General features: G+C 41.2%; 1 protein-coding gene across 1 annotated transcript in view; it reads left to right on the forward strand.

The window, feature by feature from the left end:
* LOC123501831 (vacuolar protein sorting-associated protein 13D-like) overlaps positions 1-18,507 on the forward strand; it is a 58,381-nt gene that overhangs the window by 31,851 nt on the left and 8,023 nt on the right. Inside the window, exons 42-66 of the mRNA XM_045250859.1 lie at positions 124-229; positions 522-646; positions 898-1,259; positions 1,601-1,822; positions 2,233-2,377; positions 2,676-2,863; positions 3,179-3,277; positions 3,620-3,714; positions 4,106-4,273; positions 4,403-4,615; positions 4,967-5,219; positions 5,441-5,594; positions 5,700-5,925; positions 6,563-6,581; positions 7,188-7,429; positions 8,080-8,167; positions 8,715-9,035; positions 9,184-9,271; positions 9,377-9,504; positions 9,824-10,048; positions 11,424-11,602; positions 11,736-11,880; positions 12,075-12,283; positions 16,905-17,142; positions 17,508-17,688. Of these exons, the coding sequence (XP_045106794.1) occupies positions 124-229; positions 522-646; positions 898-1,259; positions 1,601-1,822; positions 2,233-2,377; positions 2,676-2,863; positions 3,179-3,277; positions 3,620-3,714; positions 4,106-4,273; positions 4,403-4,615; positions 4,967-5,219; positions 5,441-5,594; positions 5,700-5,925; positions 6,563-6,581; positions 7,188-7,429; positions 8,080-8,167; positions 8,715-9,035; positions 9,184-9,271; positions 9,377-9,504; positions 9,824-10,048; positions 11,424-11,602; positions 11,736-11,880; positions 12,075-12,283; positions 16,905-17,142; positions 17,508-17,688 (4,419 nt within the window). The remainder of the gene's footprint in view (positions 1-123; positions 230-521; positions 647-897; positions 1,260-1,600; positions 1,823-2,232; positions 2,378-2,675; positions 2,864-3,178; positions 3,278-3,619; positions 3,715-4,105; positions 4,274-4,402; positions 4,616-4,966; positions 5,220-5,440; positions 5,595-5,699; positions 5,926-6,562; positions 6,582-7,187; positions 7,430-8,079; positions 8,168-8,714; positions 9,036-9,183; positions 9,272-9,376; positions 9,505-9,823; positions 10,049-11,423; positions 11,603-11,735; positions 11,881-12,074; positions 12,284-16,904; positions 17,143-17,507; positions 17,689-18,507) is intronic.

The following is an 18,507-nucleotide window of genomic DNA, read 5'->3' on the forward strand; positions in this document are numbered from 1 at the left end:
TTGTTGTGCAGTGTGGTAGTTGTATTTATTGTAATACTTCTTGTAATTGTGATCATCTAGGAACTGCCTTGAATTTTTAACAGAGAAAGCAGAGAAATTTTATCATATACCTTTGTTTATCAGGATTCCCAGTGAACAAGCGGTCCAACATCTTTACAAACATCCTCCAGCCCACGCCCCTCAAGAGTGCCAAGAACAACAGTCAGCTGCAGGCAGAGGTGCATTACAGGTACAGCACAATGGCCAGGTGCATGCATGTATACTATGCTCATTACTAGGTACATCTTTCCTCTGGGTGCTTTATATATATACCATTATGTAGAGAATAGGCCAGATATAAACTATGGATAAAAACACAAGATGATCAGATTTGCTAAGTTAAAATGTTATGCTGTCCTCTCAGATAAGACAGTTTTATCATTTATCTATTAGGTCCCGTTACTTGTAGTTTCATCCTCACAATCCCATGGTACATTTTGGTTAGCGTGCCTGATGTATGATTTGGTGTATGTGTGTCTCAGGTCCACCAAGAATGTGACACGCTTCACCATTCTGCTGAACAACATGCGGCTGATGGGCATTCTTTCCTGGTGGATGGAGGTGCTGGAATTCATCTACACCACCCCAGACAATCCCTTCCTTGCAGGTGAGGGACTCTCCACCTTATGATTGTCTCACAACATCAATGAAACTTTTCCTAACCTTCCTCCCATACCCTGTGTTAATTCTGACTCCTCACACTTCCTTTCTTTTCTTATTATATGTATTCTTTTTATTTCTTTTATCCCAAGGAGGTTTGTTTTTTTAGTCACTATCCTAACTGTCATGCTTTTCTTGAATGACACTTGTACATGTGTGTATTGACGTGTGTGTTGCTGACAAGTATTGTTGTTACAGGGAAAGCCAACAAAGAAGAAGCCAACAAGGATGAGTCTTGCCCCCAAAGCAGTGCGGTGAGCTCAGGGATGCTGTCTCCCATCCACAGTTCCTTGCCGTGCTCTCCAATGCCCCACTCGCCACAGTCACACTCTCCCCGGCCACACTCACCCACACCCGGGGCACAGAGGGGCAGAAACACACGACTGGCTATGCTGCCACGCCTGAACCCCATGGTGGAGTCGACGGGAGTCATGACCAAGCACACCATCATGCAGGACCAGGGCAAGGTGCCCTTTGAACTCAAGCTCAACATCACAGACTCTGAGTTGGTGGTGGTAGAAAACACATCTTTGTGGGACACCAGTGCTGTCATCTTGAAGGTGTGTGACTACTGTTGTGTTATACTATACCAATGCTAATGGTAAGATTATAGCTTTTGGCTGATAGAGGGAACTAAACTTCCTGAAGATAACTTGATTCTTTTCTAGATAATAACATGATGATGTGCAGTACTAGATATCTTGTAAACTATACTTTTATTGTTTTAATATTTCATTATTGTATATTATTTTTAGAGCCATTCATTCATCCTCTCACAATTGCCAAGCATGACAGTATTGATTCACAGTCTGGCATCAGTTCACACATTGCTGATTGTTTATTCAAATTTGTCCATCTTATCATGCGAGTAATATCTGTCTTTGTTCCCGACTCTCTGCAGAGCACAGCAGTGATCAGCTACAGGCCTCAGCACCAAGAGCGACCCCTGTCATGCAACCTGAACCAGTGTGAACTTTACTCATGCATCCTTGGGCTGGAGGAGGACACAGCTCTCTCTATCATTGATCCAGTCACCATTAACATTGAAGTGAATGACCGTCTCTCACACAGTCGTCCAGTTGACATCTCCAACATGAGCATGTCTGTCCAGCACACAGTGGAGGTGAGCCATGCCAGTTTGCTTGTACTGTATTGGAAAAAACTAAAAAATAAATAAATGAATAAGTAAATAAAAATATAAATAAAAATAAACAATAATAATAATGAAAAAAAAAAAAAAGATGGAACAGAGTAGGGAGTGAAACAAATGAATAATGAAACTTCTGTCATCTTGAGGTAAAAATTGAACAAAGAATGTATTGAGTATGTCCAGCTATCAGTGAGTCTAAAGGATCACAAACTCTTCTACAAAGACTCACTGCTCTAAACACTTACTGACCACTCCACTGAATGTAACATGCTTAACAGTAATCTCTTTTTCTTCAGTGATGAGCAAGGAAACAAATCTATACAAATGTATGGAAACAAATCTATACAAATGTACAGAGAAATAAGAAGCATTTCCTTTTGTAGGTGTGGCTTCACCAGCTAAACATTCGGCTGAGTTACCATGATATGAAGATGTTCCAGCAGATGTTTGAGTCTGTGTCCAAGCAGAGGGAGGCTTCCAGGAAACCAACCATAGTTAAAGAGAAGAGCCAGCCTGCTAACTTTCAAGGTAATGCCTTCTCTATTAGAAGAAGAAGAAGAATCACATGGGTTTGGTATTAATTTATGTGGTTTGTTTGCTCTTTCAACTCAATTTGCTGCTTTGCAGATGTGTTCATGGTAGGAGAATGAGAACCATTCAAAGTAGTGAAGTGCTCAATGAAGGCAGTGTTAGCCAAGCCAGTGAACCAGTCAGTGATAAATGTTCTTCTCTAAGTGGTGTATGACCATCCTTCAAGAAAAGAGATGAGGGTGTAAAGTGTTGCTAATTTTTATTTATAACTGATCACTGCTGCACTCCCCAACAGCTCAGGTAGAGAAGCTGTCTGCTCTGGGCTTCCAAGAGGCAGACTGTCGGCGCGCTCTGGAGGAGTGTGGAGGGCGGCTCGATGATGCGGCACTGTGGCTCACACACAATGCCCACCCACTGCCTGCCCCCACTCTCCCCACCACCCTTTCCACCCAGGAGAAGGCCATCAACTTCCATGCCATAGAGGTATTAAGGATGTGTCTATTACCTATGAAGTTAGGCATCCTGAGTCATCTCGGCCAGCTTTTCTTATTGGGGGTTGCTGTAGAACAAATAGAGATGTTTCATTGTGATTGTTGATTAAGGAAAGATGTGCCAGGTAGTAGTGAAAGGATTAGATAGCACTACTTCTGCTTTATGATGCTGGTGAATTGAAGAACTCATGGAAAAAAGTAAATGTTTATTGAATACGGTCTTGGATAGGAATGACATAGATGGTAGTTTGAACCACCAAGAAATATTTACAATTGCTATTTTATTGATAGTGAAATTTTAACACAGATCAAAACTGGTGGTGTGAACATCTGTGTGATCGACGACTGTGGTGACTGTGATGTTCCGCTGCTGGAGGTGTCCCTCGCCCATCTGGGACTGAAGCAGGTGAGTGAAAACCAGACACAGGGAACACCATTCAGATTTGTCTATGTACATAACAACTTGACTCTCCTTTTGTGGAGATCTCTATTCTTGGAAACTTCAGTGTTCACCACCAGCTTTGGCTTTCCTCTTCCCTTCACTAACCATCCTGGTGAACTAGTCTTTAACTTTACTATTCTCCATATCCTAGAGCAACCGGTGCAGCATCCTACTCATATTCCTTGGGTTGCCCCACGGGTCATGGAACAAATCGAGGATGTAACCTTAGTACCACTCTATACACATACATGCATACATATAGCCATCATACATACATAAGGTTACTAATGCTACACTGTCTTGTAGGATTGGCTTGGAAAGGGGACTGCCAGCTGTTCTCTCTCTGTGGACTATTACAACAGGGCACTGTCTGGCTGGGAGCCTTTCCTTGAACCTTGGTTGTGAGTATGAAGTTTATTATAATGGATGGACGCAGAGTAAGAGTGTAGCATGTAACGTTCTGCTCTAATTTCAAAACTCTTCCATGTTTGTGTATTGACCACCTTAATGCCCACCACTTGTGCTGGTAGCCTTGTGTAGCTTGGTACAGGAAAGAAAATGTTGAAAGTATCACCAAAGGCAATTGGAATGTGATTTTTTAGCCTTAACAATGTTTCAATTTGTCTGTTCACACAACGTGTTCAACAAATATGTTAATACCTTTTTCCCCATGATTGTTTGTACATACATGGTGAGGGAATTGAGGTAGGTCTGCAAACTATTACTCATGGAGAGGAATGGAAGTGTGTGGGTTGATTGGCAGACACTACATGATGCAACTGTATCTCACAGGTGTCAGGCAGAATGGAACAAGGGCTTATCAAGGGACCTGAGTGGTGAGCGACTGTCTCTGACCATCACTACGGAGGAAACCATCAATATGAACTTGACCAACGCCCTCCTGGACTTGTGCCACACTGTCAAGTCCACCTGGACACAGGACTACTACAACAGGGACAGGTCTGTGTTGAGTTGAACCAAGCTTTTGTTACTCTCACCTCATCTCACCTCCACACTTAATGTTAACCAGCTTGACTCACATTTGATGAATGTTGTACTGGATAAGTATTTGGTGTGTGACTTTTCCAGGTTGGATGTAGAGGCATGCATTAGCTCAGTGCAGGAACACAGAGGAGAAGGTGATGGCAGCAGCAGCAGTGGCAGCAGCAGTAGTAACACATTCAAGACAGCACTGGTCAGTCCTCAGGGTTACCGGCGCCGCTCTCCATTCATACCTTTTGGTCTCAAGAATGACACTGGCTGTGATCTTTCCTTTGCCACATTGACCACCACCCCTGACAAGTAAGCACCATTGACATTTGTTAGGGATTTTTATTGTAGTTACTTCTCAGTATTGCTACTTGAAGCAATATGGAATTTGTGTTATATATGAAATGTTTCTAAGTTTTGGGCTGTTATTACAGGACTCCCTCTGTTCAAAACACTGAAAAATAGTCATTTATGCTAGCCACAGATCTTAGCACTATGTGAGTGTGTTTTAGTAACTTTCAGTAACTCAAACTATTGAAGCTACTCCCTTTGAAATTCAATATTACCCTGTGAAAGAGACAAGCTTCTGATAAGATCTATATAACATGGTGGAGCATTTTCAGTCTGTATCACTGAAGACTGCATGGTTTTCTTTATTGCCAGCATGATGGACCTTGAGAGTCCAGACCAAGCAGAGACTCCAGTGAGGGAGTGGGTCAAGGTCTCAGCAGGTTCTACTGTTCCGTTTTCATTTGAGGGCCGAGGAAAGCAGCGGCACCGTGACACCCATGAGCTGAAGGTGCACCAACTTTTGGTGCATGTGGAGGGTTGGCAGGAGGTGGGGCCTGTCACAGTGGATAAGGTCGGGGTGTTCTTCAGAGTTGCTTCACCAGACCCACAAATGCCACCCACACAAGTAAGTCCTCTAACACACCTTTGTCCCTGTTTGTTTCTGAGGGACACTCTTTTTGACATAAGAGATCCATAGGGACACAAAGATGGAGAGGGTGAACAGCCTGAGTGAATATGTAATAGAGTACTTATTGGTTATCCTTTTTTTCTCTATTTTAATTTGTGGAAATTAGAATATTGCCTTTTCCAGTTTGGTTTTGCCGACACATTTATGCATTTCCTCAGACCAGTGAATTGCCAAACGCCCGGATAATAGTAGCAGTAACGCTGGATGGGTCTGCCCGAAAGTTAGTGACGGTGCGATCAGCTCTGCAGCTCACTAACCTCCTACACTGCCCTGTTGATGTGCGTCTGGAGAACTCTGCCATCAGACTCGGAGGTAAGGATTTACCATCAGTAAGTAATGTCATCCTGGGTCATGTCAAATATTGTGTTGTTGACCATTGTGAAACAGTCGTAGAACATTAACCCGGACGCCTTCCAGCGGCTGCACAGCTGACAAAGCGAATTGGTCCAGGGACTACCTACCCTGTGCCTCTCAAGTTTGTGGAGCTGCAGGTTAATGCGCGGCCTGTTCCTAACTGCTCCAAAAGTGTATTTAGCTTTTCCAGCAAATCTATATTTTGTACCACCTTGCTGAGACTTGGGTGTCTGGACGAAGGTGTGAGGCAGAGTCGTGCTCTCAACAGCAACAAGGAGCTTCCTTTTAGGTGTGTGGAGGGAAGGAATTGCTGGCCGCTTCCTTGACTCCTTGACTCCTCTGCTTGTCTTGATCAATAATAATCATGTTCTGTTGTTTATATGCCTAGCCTTTGCTATTTTGTGTTTCCTGTTCTTTCTTTTAGTTGAAATTATGCATTATGACAGTAGTCGAATGAGCAAAACCTTTGCACTAGAAACAATTTTGTTATAGTTGATTGTAAGCAAGTACAGTTCGTTAATTTGTAATGTCTTGGTATACATGATTGACTGTTTACTCAGAGTAAATCTCCATGCTGTACATGTGTTCAGCATTTGCATGCAAAATGTCCATGGTTTATTTATGTAGTTACACAGTCTGCAGTTAGTACTAAAAGCATCTATACAGTGATGAAGTCATTGTGTGACACTGACATGAAAGGCCACATTCACCCTCCATTTAAATCGTGCACTGGGATCAACTGATAAAGGAGGGAGTGGTTGTGAGATCTGAGACCTACCAAGCCTCACTTTGTGAGGGGTAGAGCCACTCCTTTCTTCTCTCCCTGGGTCACTATGTACTCAAGGGGCACCATGTAGCAATAAGTGGTCATTTCTTGTGTTAATATACACTGTCGGAGCCTTACAGGAAACAGTTTGTGTTCACAGAAGGGAAGACATTTGTGGGGTAAAGTTAGACAAGTGATAATATATATATATATATATATATATATATATATATATATATATATATATATATATATATATATATATATATATATATATATATATATATATATCAGTATACATATGCATATGAATTAATGCATTAATGTTTATTTTGACTTTCCTTTTTAGGTATTTATTTTTATAATTTTTCCTTTGTTTTAGAGAATATTGGAGTGAAATGACTTATTGATGTTCTGATTGAAGATTAAGTGGTATCAAGTGTTTATAGATGAGAGAAGTTTCATTACATTTTATGAAAAAAGTAAAATAATGATAGTAATAGGCCAAACCATAGGCACTAGTAGTTAAAAAAGAAAAAAGATGATGCAATTACTGTGTTTCACTCTATGTTCCTGTTCAGTAAACATTTTTATTTGCCACATTGTTTGCATTATTACTGAATTGAATTGCTGGCTTGCTGGCTTGGTACAGTTCACTGCAGGCAAGACATTTCATGGAGAATGCAAATAGTACATATGTTGAATGTTTGAGTTGCCCATTACAGTTTATTTTATCCATGTTTTTGTGTTTAGTATGATTCGCAATTTAGCGTATTGTTTTGTAGTGTGCATGTTACACTGCTGTATTTCCCTTCCTGCCAGACACCAGAATCCTGCACATTGGTCCCAAAAGCACCGTCCCCGTGCCTCTCCTGTATGTGTGGGCTGAGCTGTTTGTGCGGCCAGCCATCTCGGCAGGGGTGAGCTGGCTGTACTGCAGGGAGGCTCTGCACTGGCAAGGGTCACCTCAGGAAAGGGCTGAGCCAAGAGTGTGTGCAGCTATCAATGCCCAAATGCCCAGTTTTAGGTTGTGAGAATTTTGTTTTGTTTTGTGCAGTTTATTTTGGGTTGGCATGAGTCACACCTTAGTTGCTTCTTTACATTGAAGTCTAACTGTTGTTTTCTTTTGTCTCATAAATTTCTTACTAATGTTCAAGCATGATATCAAATGTCAGTATGTTCAAGTTTCAAGCTGTGGAATTAGTGTGAGGCACCAAGACCTTTTCTTGGTCATGGTATAAAACTATCACTAGATATGCATTGATAAATGTTGTTCCTGATTTACCCACAAGTGAAGCTTGATGTGACTAGCATGGGTGGTGTGAGCTTTGGTACAAGCTTGTGGTATAACAATACTCTGCCTCTGATACTAATGTATTTTTGGTGTTTGTGTTTTGATTTTCTTGGACAAAATAACATGCTGACCTTGTGTTAACACTTCTAAGTCTCTACCTCAGACAGATAAATGAGTTAATGCTTTATACATTTTCCTTATAAACCATCTCTTTTATTCACTTTTGTCATAGATGCCATCCTACAGTATTTATAAAGAAAATCATGTGAATAGTAAGAAAAATATGACCTTTGACATGAACAAAAAACATGAATTTGATATTTTTAGATTAGATGATTTTAGAACCAATTAATGGTGTAAGCTAATAATGTTATATGGTTCAGGTTTTGTGTGCATCTCAAGAGGGACAACTTTCCTGCTGATGGTGATCCTCCCTCTCCGGGACCAAAGGTGTCACCCTTCAATCACTGGGTCAGTCATCCTTTGTTTTACTTTCCCTTTCAAACTTTACCATCACCAGATGGAAAAGAAGGTGAGACTAAATGTAAGGAGAGAGTGGCAGCTGGCAAGTTGTGTGTGAAAGGAAAATTTAAGAAGTGTGTTGAATAAGTGAAAAATATCCTGGGCTTTTTTTTTCTAATTGTTTGCTGTTCTTGGCAAGTTTCTCTCTTTCATAAAAAAAAAAAAAAAAAAATATATATATATATATATATATATATATATATATATATATATATATATATATATATATATATATATATATATATATATATATATATGATTCTGATATGCATGAGTTAGGTATGCATCATGTTCCTGTGAAAGAAAGGCTTTACCTTTCACCCAACTCACCCACATCATGAAATCTTGAAAGGTGCTGAGCCAGTGGAGTACTTAAAGGAAATAATCATCATTGCCATTAGAATGGTGGTGTTCAATTACAAATTGTGTAATGTCTGATCTGTAGTAACAGCACTAGAAATAAAGGTCATTAAAGAATGCTTATTTGTTTGTTCAGGTTCAGCCAGGTCACACCATCATGCTGGTGAGTCCACTCACCATGGTGAACCTCCTGCCATATGACCTCCACTATGAAGTGAAGATTCCCGGCACACCAAAGGGTCGGATCAGGCCAGGAGAGGACGCTTGCCTCCATTCAGTTGATCCAGCAGAGAGTGTTACCCTCAACGTATGGACAGACACTCTGAGTCCCTGTGGGGAGATTTGTCTGAATCCTTCCTCCTCTCCATACCTTGTCACCCTCAAACTGCAGGATATCCACAAGCGTCTCCTCTACTTACACATCAAGGTTCACTTGCAGTATGGAGGGGCTCTTAAGGTGGGTCGTTGTGGTGTCTCATCAACTACAGTGAATACCATTACCCTTAATTAAAAAATCGGACTGCATTTTCCTTATATTTTCCATCAAACCACACACACACACACACACACACACACAGTATAGCATAGCTTGTGTTTTCTCCCAGGTGGTGGTGTATGCTAGCTACTGGCTCATCAACAAGACAGGTCTGCCACTTATCTTCAGGCAAGAGGGAGTGAGCACTGATGCTGCTGGTAGGTGTATCATGTAGCACTGGAAGGTTTTTGAATGGATTTACTCTGTCAAGGTTATTGCAGAGCCACAGTAATAAATCTGACCATTGCCATTGTGTACTTCAGGTCAGGACAGTGAGCATGAGGTGGCTCGGTGTGCAGCACCTTTGCTGTTTTCCTTCAGTGATCGGGAGGCTAACCCAATGGTTGTGGCTCGTGTGGGTAACCAACTGCATCCTGGCTCCCAGGCACAGGTGGGTTGTGCAGCTTTGCTCAATGGAATTACTTGTCTTTGACCAGACATTAGTCTTGCCTACATACTGTACATATAAATCTAAACCATTCATACCTGATCATTGCATTTTATGAATGTTTCCTTTTCACATATTGTGCATGCAGTCCAGAATATTCCACTCATTCATAATCTTTTCCTGTAAGTTAGTAGAATTAATTACTCTAATATTAACATCAGAATTCTTTTGTGAGCCATTATGTTTCTTCTATCAGCAGTGTGATAACTAAAAGTAATAACATTAACAATAATGATCTGCTGTTTTTTCTCTCTCCAAGCAGTACTGCCACAAGTTGCCGCTGACACAGGGCACCTGGGTGCGACGTCTCAGAGTCAGCCCACCAGACAATCGGCCTGACCTTGTTTATATCGTGGGTGTAGATGTGAGGCCGGGCCGAGGCAGGTACAGGGACACCTACATGGTCACCTTTTCTCCAAGATTCCAGATTGAAAATCGGTCATCTCACGAACTTATCATTGCTCAGAAGAGCTTTACCACTACCTTTGTGAGTTTGCATAACGTGGTTTTGTAATACTGAATGTTGAGCGAGATAATGTTAATGAAGGTGGAAGTTAAAGGTGCATCCACACATGCTCGGAACATGTTCGTAGCAAATTCACTAACAAGCTCGTAACAAGCTTGTTAACAGTCGTGTCCACACGAGGTTGGTACCACAAGATCGCAGCATGTTGGCAGCAGTGGTGTGGACGAGGTTTTCGTGCTAGCGAACATGTTACACGTATCACACAACCTGACTGTCTGCGGTGGAGAGATGGAGTGGACGAGGGACCAGACGGTAGTTCTCATCGACTTATATCGGTCACACCCTGTATTATGGGATGTGACGTGCACCGATTATAAGAAAAGATTAAAAAGGTAGATGCCTGGAGGGATATATCGGCAGTCCCCAGGTATTGTAATGTGACACCCAGACGGTCTCCAACAGTTATAGCCTTCCTCCAGCAAGTGTTCGTTTTACAGATGTGAGGGCCAACCTTCTGTATCAGCACTTCAAAATCTGTTGATGACATCCTCATGAAGTTGTAAAAGGTTCCGGTTCTCCGTAGGTTGTCTGCACACAGATTAATGTCATCAAGTCTCATAGTGTTCATGATACTCTCTCTACACTTTCTCTTCCTTAAAGATGAACGCATCCAGAATCTTCGCCTCCTTCTCTTGTTTTTTCCATCACACAAAACTATCACTGCTGCAGCTGCCAGTATAGCGTCCTCAGTAGCTGACATTGTGGCGAGCACTAAGCTGCCACGTGTGGACAGCTGTTCACCTCACCTCTGCTACAGAACAAGCTGTTGCCATGATCACTAGGTTGTTCACGCACTCCTGTCCACACCTGTGTTACAAACATGCTATTTAACATGCTACGAATCATGTTCGCAGCAAATGTTCCGAGCATGTGTGGACACACCTTAACATTAAATGCAAAGAGAGAGTGCTCAGGATGAAGGACGAAGAACACAATGAGACAGAAGAGGTGTAAAGCAGCAAGAACAGAACTGGAAAGAAATTTATCAGTGTCAGCAAAAAAATACAAGAAGAAAAGACTTTGGTCCTTAAAGAACACATCACTGTATTGTCTGAGTCTGTCATGTTTGCTGAGTTTTCATGCTCAGGGTTGTATCTTCTGTCCTAATAATTTCCAAAGATGTTTTTCTTTACTCTTTCAGTGTCATATTATTGTAGACTATTTTTGTTTGTGAGTTCCTACATTCTTTTCAATTGTACTTGTTTGTTTTCAATATGCTATAAGATTTTTTTATTATAGCTAAAGTTTGTATTTTTAATGTAAACAGCAAATTTGCCTAAATATTTGTACGGTATGCTTTGTACACTAATCTACTTTTACTAATGATGGTCCCCAGAGTGACCCATGTGCCCAGTCCACGTGGCTGCGTGCCATCCCAGGCTGCTGGCTGCCCTTCCACTGGCCACGCCTGGACAAAGAACAGCTCCTCAGCATCTGCTTGAGAGATGTGCCTGGCTGTTATTGGTCAGGTGGCTTCTTCATTGAAAAAATTGACTCTTTCTACCTCAATATTAGGTAATCACAAGATTACAAAGCACATGGAATGTTAAGTATTTGTAGTGTAGTACTGAGATCATTTAAACACTTGAAGAACACTATTGTTCATGATGTTGTGTGGTAGATAACATAATCATTATCCACTGGACAGAGATAATGATGGTCGTTGCTTCTTCCTGCGTGTGGAGGTGATCATTAGTGATGCCACCTTCTTCATTGTGTTCACTGATGCCGAGACGCTGCCGCCTCCCTTCCGCATCGATAACTTCTCAGAGGTTCCAATCACCTTCTTTCAGGTGAGACAACATAGAAAACATGACAGAAACGCTACAAATGCATCTCATGACACACCAATGTTTTAATTATATAAAAATTTACTCTCAAAAAGTTTAATTTGTTTGATTTGTTGTTGTCATTCTGATGAGAAAGACATGTAGTTGTCACTTTCCTTGTCTTGTTTTGATGTGCACAATGTTGGTGTCTGCCTCAGACGGGCACGCAGGAGGAGCGGCTGAGGGCAGTGGTCAAGCCTCGGTCCTGTGTGTCGTATGCATGGGATGAAGTGTGCCTGCCGCCCTATCTCACCTGTGTGGCACCAGGCGGCACCTCTGTCACTTACAACATGAATTTCCTTGGAGAGGGTGCCAGGCTCACCTACGAGAACTTCATCTACATTGCCCTCACCGGCACATTCCGCAAGTAAGACATTCTGTGCCTCTTGTCTGCTGCTCTCCTTATGTTTGCCATTTGACTTTTTTCAAAATGCACTTCAGATTTTTCATCTTCCATCACTTTCCTTAAACTTCTTGCTTATGATGCCATTACACTATGCTCACCAAAACCCACATTACTTACTCATATTTTTTTCATTTTGTGTGTTAAAAGATTTCTTAATAAGATAATATTTGTTGCTTATTTTCAGTTTTTTCCCTTTTAATTAATTTTCTTTATTTAATGTTGTTGTTGAGGTGGTGGTAGTGGTGGTGGTGGGAGAGGGGGATAACATTGAAGATATACATACAGCAGTACTACAATGGTTTAGGCTCAGATAACATTGCCTTCCTTGTGCTCAAAGGTTCATTTACATATTGAATGTATTGCCAAGATTTGGTTTGAAGCAACAGTAGATTTTTTTTTGTCATCTACAGTAGTGCAGCACACAGCAGCATCTTTAAAGCATGATACATTTTACAGATAATTTGGATATAAGTTTTTATAACAGAAGTTTCAGAGACTTGCCACATGGCAAACAAGATTGTGAGTGAGCATGGATGCCAATGATAACTTGAACCACAAAAGTAAATTGAAATGTCATAAGCCAAGCATGTTGATAAGTGCAAGTAAGAGAAAGGGAACCACAGACAGCAAGATGAGTGAAGATTGCATGTATGTCACTTGAGTAACAGGAGCTATACACAGCTTTTCATGCAGGCTTACATTGAAAGAAGTAATATGTATGATCCTTACTGGAAAAACAATATTTAAAAAAATGGGGCTTGATATAGTAAGAAGGGTGCTTACAGGTGTTATTAAACATACATTTGTATCTATATATTCTTTTTAAATGTGGAAAATACAAAGAGAATGATGGTAGCAAAATGTACTGATTGGAGATGAATAAATACATGCATACATATATACTACATGCAAACTCTTACTTCACTCACTCATTCACCATTAAAGTTCTTATGCCTTGCTAAATGAGATGTACTAACCATGTATTTTCTGTCCTGTTGAAGAAGGTTGCCATTGCATATGTAAGTACTTACATTTCTATATATTCACTGCTGCCTCCACCACTTACTTTCTGCCTTGTTTCAATGTGTTTGTTCTGTTGCTACACACACACAGACACCTTCCATCTCCTCTGCTCTAGTGTAGGAAGGACAGGAATATGACAGCTGTCTTGACTGTTTATCATGTCTGTTTAGGGGAGAGTTAGCCATGGTATGATGAAAACAAGTGACATATCAAGATCAAGGTAGACATTCTGGTTGCACCACTGAAGTGTGAGCAATGAGATGGCAGTCTTTTTTCTTTCCCATAAATTTAAATGTCCCATCAAGCACAGTAGATGGGCATGGTGCAGCTGTCCTAGCGTTGGTGATAGAAGTTTTGTCGTTACATTATTTTCTGTGAATGTGATAAAATAATAGCTTGTAGCTTCTCTCCCACTTGTCTGGCACCTTCTTACAACATGTGAGTGTGCCTGGCTGGCTGTGGCAACAAGTCAGCCAATGCTCTTCAGAGCTTGAGAGAAAGAGAGAGAGTCACACTAGCTCTGCTTGACTTTTGCACATCTCTGCATTCACTTTGGTGCCTTGATAAGCCTCAGTATTGCCCTAAATTCTTTCACAGACATGCCAAAAGTAAATAACTATATAAGAAAAAAACAAAGAGTAGAATATAGTAGGGGGAAGAGGAAAGGGAACTGGAAATATCAATCACCAGCAGCTCACTCTTCATCTATATCACCACCACCACCACCACCACCACTGCTAATGCCTTTCCCTGCCTCCTCTGCCTCCTATGGCTCTGCTGCTTTAGCTACTACTTCAGCTGCCTCACCAACAACTTGAGTTGCTTTGCCACCATCGCCATCACCATTGCCATGTACATTGTCACAATCATACATAACATTACATAAGTTACTGACGCACTCCACCAGAGATATCCAAACTCAGAGGGGGAGAGGGTAAGAAGCTCACAGAGATGAATCTGCAGGAAGTGTACCACACTTTTGTCAATGGAGAAGTTACTTTACAGTGAAGCTTGCCACACTATGGAATACATTGACTGATAAAGTTGTGTATACAGGGAACAGTCATAGCTGTAAAGATAGATAAGATGAATTAACTTTAAAAGACAAGACATCATGAGCTTGATCCAATCTTGTTAAAACACAATTAAGTAAAACACACACACACACACACACACACACACACACACACACACACACACACACACACACACACACACACACACACACACACACACACACACACACACACACATGGCCCGGTAGCTCAGTGGTTAGAGCGCTGGCTTCACAAGCCAGATGACCGGGGTTCGATTCCCCGGCCGGGTGGAGATATTTGGGTGTGTCTCCTTTCACGTAGCCCATGTTCACCTAGCAGTGAGTAAGTACGGGATGTAAATCGAGGAGTTGTGACCTTGTTGTCCCGGTGTGTGGTGTGTGCCTGGTCTCAGACCTATCCCAAGATCGGAAATAATGAGCTCTGAGCTTGTTCCGTAGGGTAACGTCTGGCTGTCTCGTCAGAGACTGCAGCATATCAAACAGTGAATTACACAGACACACACACACAATCAGATGAAAGAGAGATATGACAGGAATGGACAAGGAGACAGGACACAGAGAGCTTAGCTCGGGCCCTGTAATACACAAATAGGTAAATACAAATAGGTAAATACACACACACACACACACACACACACACACACACACACACACACACACACACACACACACACACACACACACACACACACCATGGTTGCTTAATTCTTGGTTTGAAGGCTGCTTTGATGATAATTAGATCATTTCAGCTTCAGCATCTATGTTGTATACATCTGCTCCTTTCAGATACATCTATTCACATTTTTCAAGTGAGGGAAATGTGTTTGCTATTATGTCTTTTATAAACAATATTTAAGGGGCAAAAATCCATTTTTTAGATAGTTATTATTATTATTATTTTTTTTTTTTTATAAAGTGTTGTTTCTTTTATACTCTTATAATGAATAAATTGTAAAGAAGCAGATCTTGTTTTAGGTTTGTGCTTCATGTTAGTTGGGCAATGTATGCAAGCAGGTCTTACCTCTCAAATCTGGCTTTAGCTATAGATAGAATCAGAGGTCATCACAATTTGAGCATTGCATTGTATGTATTTATTTATTTTCATGAAATGCTGTAACATTCCTTGTCATGATAGTAATGGTGATAGTAATAATAATAGAATTGCCAAAAATGCCACTTGGCAACCATAAATACAAAGATTTTTTGCAATTGCTCATTAGTTTTGTGCTTTGAACTGAGACACCCCAACCTCAGCCTCAGTGCAGGCAGGAGTGGCAGGTCACAGCAACACCGCCTGATCACCAGTGTGACGAGCACGCTGCTCTGACCCCCGGGTGTCTGTGTGGGTTGGTGTGACAAATGTTGCAAAGAATTAGTTTGGAACGCCAGCACTGGCCGTGAGGATGTCAGGCTGTGCTGCTCAGGTCAGTGTGGCCGTGTGCTACATTATTGTGGGTTCTCGCTGCTGTGATTTTGCCTGCCAGGACTTGGCCATGCATTACAAGAATTATTTTAAATAGAGGTGTGTGTGTGTATGTATATATATATATATATATATATATATATATATATATATATATATATATATATATATATATATATATATATATGCTATTACAACCATTTCATGTAGTTGAAATGAAAATAGACAGCACATAGTAAACATGTCATCCAGCTTGATGTATTTTCAAAGAAAAGTAATTTTTAAAGGAGAAAACCTTGGTAAATGATTTAGCTTCTAGATTTGAGAGTTGAAACCTACATTTTGCTTCACCTCATTCCTCTTTTGTCGTGTATTAGCTTTCCTCTTGTATTTTTTAAAGATATTTTGCTTTTAAAAGAACAAAACTAGTAGCCACAAAACTGTATGTTTTAAGATCCAAACTTAGGCATGCATAGCTTTTTATCTTGGAAATTTAGGAATTTAAAAGTGTGCAGCTGTCACCATGTATTGTGGCATGACCAAACTATATACTATTACACATTTAAGTTTGGCATGTATGGACTTGTCTTCCTGCAAATGTATGGAGTGAGAAGTGTGGAGACATTACCATACACTGTGGCCTGAGTGTCAGCCTGTTTGTGGAGGAAGTGTGAAATTTTTGTGATCTTACATTGGAATAGACAAGTAGGGAACAACATGAAGTATGTACTCTGTTTTTGCCAGGATCAACCATCCTGCTTGCTTTCTTTCTCTTTTTATTTTTTCTACTTATTACTTTTTCATTTAACTTTTGATTGCTCTCTTTTTTAGCACAATGGAGGTCAAAAGGCTGAAATGTTAGGAAATGCTCTTAGCTTTGTTTGTGAGTGTGAGTGTGTGGGTGGGGTACTCACACCTCATCCTTACTATTCTCCTCAATTGTGTGGCCTGGTGTGGAGATGGATTTGATGAACTGACTTGAATACTGAGTAATAAACAAACAGTATGCTAGTGTGTGTGTTCCTTGCTTCGGTAAGAATAAAAGGTAATAAAAGTTGCATTTTTGCTTTATTACACAGTGCGAGCGGCAGCAACAATGGAGAAGAAGACAACGTGACCTTTGACCCGAGTGCTTTGGAGTGCCAGCAGCTGGTGCTGGACGTGCCAGAGGGAACAATGGTTAAACTCTCTAGGAAGGAGAATGGCAGGCGGTCTCAGCTGTGGCGAATGACTTCCACAGGCAGGCTGCAACATGAAGGCTCATCACCCCCCCATGACCCCACCAGCAGGAAAGCTGCCAACAATGCTGCCTCACTGGTAGGTTACCTCTCTCTCTTGCCGTGTTTTGCACTACCACACTCATTCATAGTGGATGTCGTGTCTGCTCTTATGTGACTCCATCACTTAATGTTTGTTCTCACTTCCCATCTTGTACTTCATTCTGACCTGAATAAGTCTGCCTCTTTACTCCTTGTGGTTTGGTACAGCAGCAGCATTGTGCTTGTGAAGAGAAGAGTGTGTTACATAGAGCACCTTAGTGGTTAGAATAGGGGAGGAAGAATAGAGAGAAAGAAAAGAAAGAGAGGCAAGTGGCATGGAGGATGATGAATCATTTGAAAATCATGAATTTGTATATATGAATTTATCTACATTGGAACATACCCTTTACAACCCGTTCACAGGTGCTGGATATTGCTGGGTGTGCCCCGCAACCCTCAGAGTATGTGCCCTTGATGCTCCGCAAGCCTGACGAGCGGCGCAGGCTGACCCAGACGTGGCGCTTCACGGAGGATGGACGGCTGTGCTGCATCCACGTCAACATGTTTGTCCAGGCTAAGGATGGCTTCCTCGGCCTCATTCCAGGTGAGGTGCGGGAGGAAGGAATGCTGCTCATCGCCTGTGTCCTTTTAGCCATCCTCCTTTCTACTGATTCTAATAGATCCACATATCCTTCCTGCACTATGGTGGTCAGAACTGCACACATGAGGTAGATGAGTCGAGTGGTGGAACACGTGAATACATAGGGATTTGAGGCATGTCATCTAAAACAAATCGTGCAGTAATGGCCACAGTTCTTTAAAAGCTGGTTATCATGGGTGACTGATAGACATTTTTCTGTTTATCTGACCCATGCTTGATAGTGGTGGCAATGGTGAGTGCTGTGGGGAGGTATTGGCCACTCCTTGCTTCTCTCATCCTCACCACTCCATACCACTCACCCTTGTAGTACTTTTTAATTCCCACAGTCAGTCTTTGTCGAACCTTTCAGGCATGTCTGTTGCACTCTTGCCACATCTTTCCTTTCTTTCTGACACTGGTTATTACTTACTTATCTTCTCTTCCTGGCTGCACTCATGACACATTAGTTGGTCACTCACCACCCTCCTCCCAAGGGTTTGCAGGGTGGGGTGCCTTCTCTGTTGATGCCTGTTGATTTAGCTAGAATTATTTTTTAAGTTTTATTGGTTTTTGTTAATCATTGGAATGGAATGCTTATTTTGAGTCAGTGCTGGAGACAAGTAACTAAGAGAGAAAATTGATGTTTTAATATTTTGTTTATTTCATTTTATTTATTCTTATTTATTCATTTTGTTTTTAGTTTTGAATTTTTATTAGGAATGAAACTTACAAGAAAATTATTCACCCTGTACGTCATGAAACTTGAGCAATTGGACAGAAGTA

The sequence above is a fragment of the Portunus trituberculatus genome, chromosome 10 (assembly GCF_017591435.1).
Source record: "Portunus trituberculatus isolate SZX2019 chromosome 10, ASM1759143v1, whole genome shotgun sequence".
Classification (NCBI taxonomy): Eukaryota; Metazoa; Arthropoda; class Malacostraca; order Decapoda; family Portunidae; genus Portunus; species Portunus trituberculatus.